At 72.0% G+C, this 5,249-nt stretch overlaps 2 protein-coding genes across 2 annotated transcripts; both read left to right on the forward strand.

Annotated features, from left to right (window-relative positions):
• The first annotated feature begins 69 nt into the window (after positions 1–69).
• Positions 70–1,934, forward strand: EEF1AKMT3 (EEF1A lysine methyltransferase 3). The gene is made up of 3 exons (XM_082785705.1): positions 70–395; positions 820–931; positions 1,389–1,934. Exons 1-3 carry the CDS (start codon positions 114–116, stop codon positions 1,790–1,792), a joined length of 798 nt encoding a protein of 265 aa, XP_082641831.1. The 5' UTR covers positions 70–113; the 3' UTR covers positions 1,793–1,934.
• Positions 1,935–2,488: 554 nt separating this feature from the next.
• Positions 2,489–4,918, forward strand: TSFM (Ts translation elongation factor, mitochondrial). The gene is made up of 6 exons (XM_082785728.1): positions 2,489–2,626; positions 2,794–2,958; positions 3,533–3,661; positions 3,762–3,884; positions 3,973–4,057; positions 4,429–4,918. The coding sequence occupies exons 1-6, from the start codon at positions 2,576–2,578 to the stop codon at positions 4,884–4,886; spliced, it is 1,011 nt and encodes a 336-aa protein (XP_082641854.1). The 5' UTR covers positions 2,489–2,575; the 3' UTR covers positions 4,887–4,918.
• The last annotated feature ends 331 nt before the right edge of the window (positions 4,919–5,249 follow it).

Here is a 5,249-nt window from a genome sequence, read left to right on the forward strand (position 1 = left end):
TGCGGCCCAGCGGCGGGGCCGGGAGGGGAGAGGAGGAGGAGGAGGTGGAGGAGGAGGGGGAGGAAGGGGAAAGGGGAGAGAACGAAAGGGAAAGGAAGAGGAAAGGGAGGGAAATGAAAGAGAAAAGGGAAAACGGAGGGGAAGGGGAAAGGGAAAAGGAAGAGGAAGAGGAGGAGAAGAAAGAAGAAGATGATGAAGATGAGGATGATGAGGAGGATGAGGATGATGATGAGGAAGCCTTGGCCGGGCCGCTGGCCGCCGTGTTCCCCCGCGACCCCGCTCTCTTCGCCGACTCCTTCCCGACCCGGAGCCGTTTCCGCTTCTGCGGCCACGTCCTGCGCATCGCCCAGCACCACGGGCCCCGGCTCGGGCTGGCGGCGCCCGTCTGGGACGGGGTGCGAGGGGTGGGGGGGGCTGTGGGGGGGGGGGTTGGGGGGGGCTGTGGGGGGGGGCACCCCTGGGGATGGGGGACGCCGGGGGTTGGGGGCGTTCCTGGGGGGTCTCTGGGGCATGGGGGGGGGGGGTCCTGGGGTGTTGGGAGGGGGGTCCTGGGGTGTTAGGGGGGGAGATCGTGGGGCATTGGGGGCTCTTGGGAACTGGGGGGGCTCTTGGGACACGTGGGGGGGGTGCAGTAAGGATGGGGGGGCTCTGGGGACCCCAGGGGATGGGCAGACCCAGGGGGACCCCAGGAGCACGGGGACACCAGCTGCTGGGGGGGGACATCAAGGAGCACTGGGAGGTGGCGGGGACCCCAAGGGGGTCGCAGGGGGTCCCCTGTGCCCCCCCCAACCCTGCATGTCCCCCCCCCCCCCATCCCAGGCCTTGGAGCTGTGCCGTTACTTCGAGGAGGAAAACCTCGACTTCCGCGGCCGCACCGTCATCGAGCTGGGCGCCGGCACCGGCATCGTGGGCATCCTGGCGGCGCTGCTGGGTGAGCGGGGGGGGCACCACGGCCCCCCGGGGGTACCCCCCAGGGAGCCCAGTAAGGGACTGGGAGCCAGTGAGGGTCACTGGTGTGAGCACCCCCCCCGGGGCTGGTGGCTACTGGGGGGTATTGGGGGGTAGGGAGGGGTTGGGGGGGTTGCTGGGGGGGGTGTTTGGGGGGTTATTGGGGGTCAGAAGGGTGTTTGGGGGGGTGCTGGGGGGGTTATTGGGGGTTTGGGGGGGTGCTGGGGGGGTTATTGGGGGTAGGGGGGTGTTTGGGGGGGTACTGGAAGGCTTATTGGGGGGGATTTTGGGGGTTATTTGGGGGTAGGGGGATTTGGGGGGGGTTATGGCAGGTAAGAAGGGTATTGGGGGGGGTATTTAAAGGTGTGTGGGGAATTTGGGGGTGCAGAGAGGTCCGAGGGAGGTGCGACCCCCTCCTCTCCCCCTTATCGATCCCCTAGGGGGGGACGTGACCATCACGGACCTGCCGCTGGCTTTGGAGCAGATCCGGGAGAACGTGCGGAGGAACGTGCCGATGGGGGGGGCCGCGGCCCCGTGCCCGCCGCCCCGGGTGCGAGCCCTGGCTTGGGGCTTGGACCACGGCTCCTTCCCCCGGGGCTACGACGTGGTGCTGGGCGCCGACGTGGTGTACGAGCCCCGCAGCTTCCCGGCGCTGCTGGCCACCCTGCGCCACCTCTGCGGCCCCCGCTCCGTGGCCCTGCTGTGCTGCGGGATGCGGCGCGAGCTGGGGGCCGCCCGCTTCTTCCACCAGCTCCTGCCCCGACACTTCCGCACCCAGCTGCTGCGCCGCTGCCCCCAGAGCGACGTCGAGCTCTACCGGGCCACCTGCGGGGACCACGGGTGACACCGGGACGCGGGGACGCTGTGGGGACAAAGGGGTCTGAGGGATCCCGGGTGGCCCCTGTCCCCTCCAGCCCCCCCTCAGCCACCTCCCAATGCCCCCAGTGCCTTCATAATGAAGATTTTTTTCTACCGTTTCGCCTAAATCTGCTCGTTTTCAGTATCGCGGCGCCCCCCTCACCCTGGATCTGCGTCCCCCAGTAACGGGGACAGCGCGGGGGGGGGGGGGGGGGCTCAGACGGCCCCGAGGGGCTCGGTGGGACCGGCCTGGGGCTATGCAGGGTGCTGGGGGGGGCCCTGGGGGGCTCCGTGGGGTGGGGGGGGGCTGGGCAAAGTAGAGGGGGGCTCCAAAAAGGTGGGGGGGGGCTGGAGGAGGGGCTGGGGAGGGGCGATAAGCAGGGAGGGGGGGCTGGGCAAGGCCGGGGGGGCTCTAAAATGGGAAGTGGGGGGGGTTATAGGGACTGGGGGGCTCTGAAGGGGCTGCCCCCCCCAAAGCCCCTCTCGGCCCCGCCCCCTGAGCTCCTGGCCACGCCCCCGAGCTCCAGACCCCGAGCCCGAAATCCAAGCCCCGCCCCCTGAGCTCCGAGCCCCGCCCCCTGAGCTCCCAGCCCCGCCACTGGGCTCCCGGCCCCGCCCCTCGATACCCAAGCCCCGCCACGCCCCGCACGCCCCGCCCCTCCGCTCTCGGCCCCGCCCCCTCCCGCCCCGCCCCTCCGCCCACCGCAGGCGGCGCTGAGCCTCGGCGGCGCCCGTAGCGCGTGACGTCAAACGCGCGCGCGCCGCCGTGATGTCAGACGCCGGCGCCGGGATGCAGCGGGCGGCGCTGGGCGCGCTGCGGGTGAGCGGCGGGGCCCGGCCCGGCCCCGGGGGGCGGCCGGGAACTTCCGGTCCCCCCGGTAACTTCCGGTAACCCCCGGGAGCTTCCGGTACCCCCTCGGGAGCTTCCGGTTCTCCCCCCGGCCCGCTCCCGGTGCCACCCCCGTGTCCGTTCCTCCCCCCCCCCAGGCGGGCCCGCGGCCCTGCGCCCCCCTCCCGGCCCGGGCCTTCGGCGGCGCCCGCCCGGTGCTGGCGGCGGACAAGGAGGCGCTGCTGGCCCTGCGCCGCCGAACCGGGCTGCCCTTCGTGCACTGCCGGGAGGCCCTGCTGCGCTTCGGGACCGACCTCCGGCAGGTGGGGGGGGCACCGGGAACCGGGGGGGCACCGGGGACGGGGGGAGGGCTGGGGACAGTTGGGGGGGGCACCGGGACCGGGGGGGCGGGGGCTGGGGACTGGGGGGGGGCTCGAAGGAAACCAGGGGAGGGAAAGGGGGGGCTGGGGGAGGGACGGGGGAGCTCGGGGAGAACCGGGGGGGGCGCGGGGGGGGGGCTGGGAAAAGGGGGGGAGATCGGGGGGGGGCTTGGTGGAAAAGGGGGGGTGGGAAAGGAGCACGGGGGGGGCTGGGGGATTTTTGGGGGGGTTTGGGGGGGTCACGGGGGGGTATTGGGGAGGGATCTGGGGGGGGGGCGCTGGTGCTGGAGGGAATGGGGGGGGCAAGGGGGAGGGAGGGGGTCCCAAGGGGCTGGGGGGGACAAAAGAAAACGGGGGGGCACTGAGGGGAGCTGGGAGGGGGGCAAAGATGCCAGGGTTTGGGGACATGGGGGGGGGTCAGCGCCTTGCAGCGAGCCCTGACCCGCACCAGTTCATACCAGTACCCCCCCCACGCCCCCTGGGGGTGCCCCCCCCGCCCCCGTTGCCCCCCCCCCAGGCGGAGGCGTGGCTGGCGCAGCGGGCGCAGGAGGAGGGCTGGAGCAAAGCCACCCAGCTGCGGGGCCGGGCGGCGCGCGAGGGGCTCCTGGGGCTGCTGCAGCACGGCCAGGCCGCCCTCATGGTGGAGGTAAGGGCCGGGGGGGGGGGTTAGGGGGGTGAGGGGTGGTCGGGGGAGGGGGCCCGGATCCCAATCTCACCCCCCCGGGGTTTTTCTCCCCCCCCCCCAGGTGAGCTGCGAGACGGATTTCGTGGCCCGCAACGCCAACTTCCAGCAGCTGGTGCGGGACGTGGCGCTGGCCACCATGGCTCATTGCGGGGGGGGGGACGCTGCCCCCGCCACCTGCACCAAGGTGAGGCCCCCCCCGACCCCCTGTGTCCCCCCCCGTGACCCCCCCGCCCCCCCCAGCAGCGCTCAGCCCCGGCCTCTGCCTCCTGCAGCGCTTCCTGGGCACGGAGGAGCTGTCGCGGGTGCGGATGGAGCCCGGGGGGGCCGAGCTGCGCGACCGCCTGGCACTGGCCATAGGTGAGAGCCCCCCCCGACCCCCACTGACCCCCCCTGACCCAGGCTGTGCCCCCGTTTCCCACCCCCAGCTCCATTTTTTATGGCTCTGTAACCCAGGAGAGTCCGGAGCAGGGATGGGGGCAGCAGCTTGGGGGGGGTTGGGGGGCTGATAGACCCCCCCCTTGTCCCCCCCCCATCTTTATGGGGCTGGGGCTGTGTCCCTGCCCCCCCCCATTCCATTCAACCCCCCCCACGAGTCACTCCCTCCCAGCAGCACAGCCCAGGGGATGGGGGCAGCGACTCGATGAGCTTTTTTTGGAGCCGTGGGGGGGTTAAAACCCATTTTTCTGCCCCCCCCGCCCCTCTGTTGACCCTTTTTCCCCCCCCCGCAGGCAAAATGGGCGAGAACATGGCCCTGCGGCGGGCGGCCTGGCTGGCGGTGCCCCGGGGCTGCCACATCGCCTGGTACGTCCACGGCTCCCCCCCCCAGGACAACCCCCAAAACCCCCCCGATAACCCCCAAAACCCCCCCTCCCTGGGCAAATACGGCGCCCTGGTGGCCTACAGACCCCCGGGGGCCGCCCCCCCGAGCCCGGAGGTGGCCGCCCTGTGCCGGCAGCTGGCCCAGCACGTGGTGGGCATGGCCCCCCAGGCCCTGGGCACCCCCCAGGACGAGCCGGGGGGGGGGGACGGGGAGGGGCGGCTGCTGGCGCAGGATTTCCTGCTGGCCCCCGGCAGCTCCGTGGCCCAGGTCCTGCAGCCCCACGGGGTCACCGTGCTCGACTTCGTGCGCTTCCGCTGCGGGGAGGGGGCCGAGGAGGAGGAGGAGGGGGGGGCAGCGGGAAGGTGACACCCCCCCCTTAAAAAAAAAAAAAAGAAAAAGGGGGCTCCCGGGATGCTGAGGAGGAATAAATGGAAGGAAGGCGACGGTGGTTTCACGGCGTCTGCTTTGCGTTGGGGGGTGTCTCAATGCCCCCCCCCATCCATTCATGTGCCCCCCCCATCTGTCCTGGCCACCCCTTGCCCCCCCTTTCCACTGTGTCCCCCCCATCCATCCCATTTCCCCCCCAGTCCGTCCCATCCTGGTCCCATGCCCCCTTCCTGTCCCCTGCCCCCCTGTCCCATCCCATTTCCCCCCCCCCTTCGTTTTTGGTCCTGTGTGCCCCCCCCCCCCCCCTCCAATTTCCCCCCCCCCCCCCCCAGCACAGAGCCT

Source organism: Aythya marila, assembly GCF_965140915.1.
Source record: "Aythya marila genome assembly, contig: HAP1_HAP1_SCAFFOLD_193, whole genome shotgun sequence".
Taxonomy (NCBI): domain Eukaryota; kingdom Metazoa; phylum Chordata; class Aves; order Anseriformes; family Anatidae; genus Aythya; species Aythya marila.

Coding starts and splice junctions, on each gene's coding strand:
- EEF1AKMT3 (XM_082785705.1), top strand. CDS start 114: ATGAAAGAGAAAAGGGAAAACGGAGGGGAAGGGGAAAGGGAAAAGGAA. Junction 396..819: donor CGGCGCCCGTCTGGGACGGG/GTGCGAGGGGTG, acceptor CCCCCATCCCAG/GCCTTGGAGCTGTGCCGTTA. Junction 932..1,388: donor CATCCTGGCGGCGCTGCTGG/GTGAGCGGGGGG, acceptor TCGATCCCCTAG/GGGGGGACGTGACCATCACG.
- TSFM (XM_082785728.1), top strand. CDS start 2,576: ATGTCAGACGCCGGCGCCGGGATGCAGCGGGCGGCGCTGGGCGCGCTG. Junction 2,627..2,793: donor CGGCGCTGGGCGCGCTGCGG/GTGAGCGGCGGG, acceptor CCCCCCCCCCAG/GCGGGCCCGCGGCCCTGCGC. Junction 4,058..4,428: donor CCGCCTGGCACTGGCCATAG/GTGAGAGCCCCC, acceptor CCCCCCCCGCAG/GCAAAATGGGCGAGAACATG.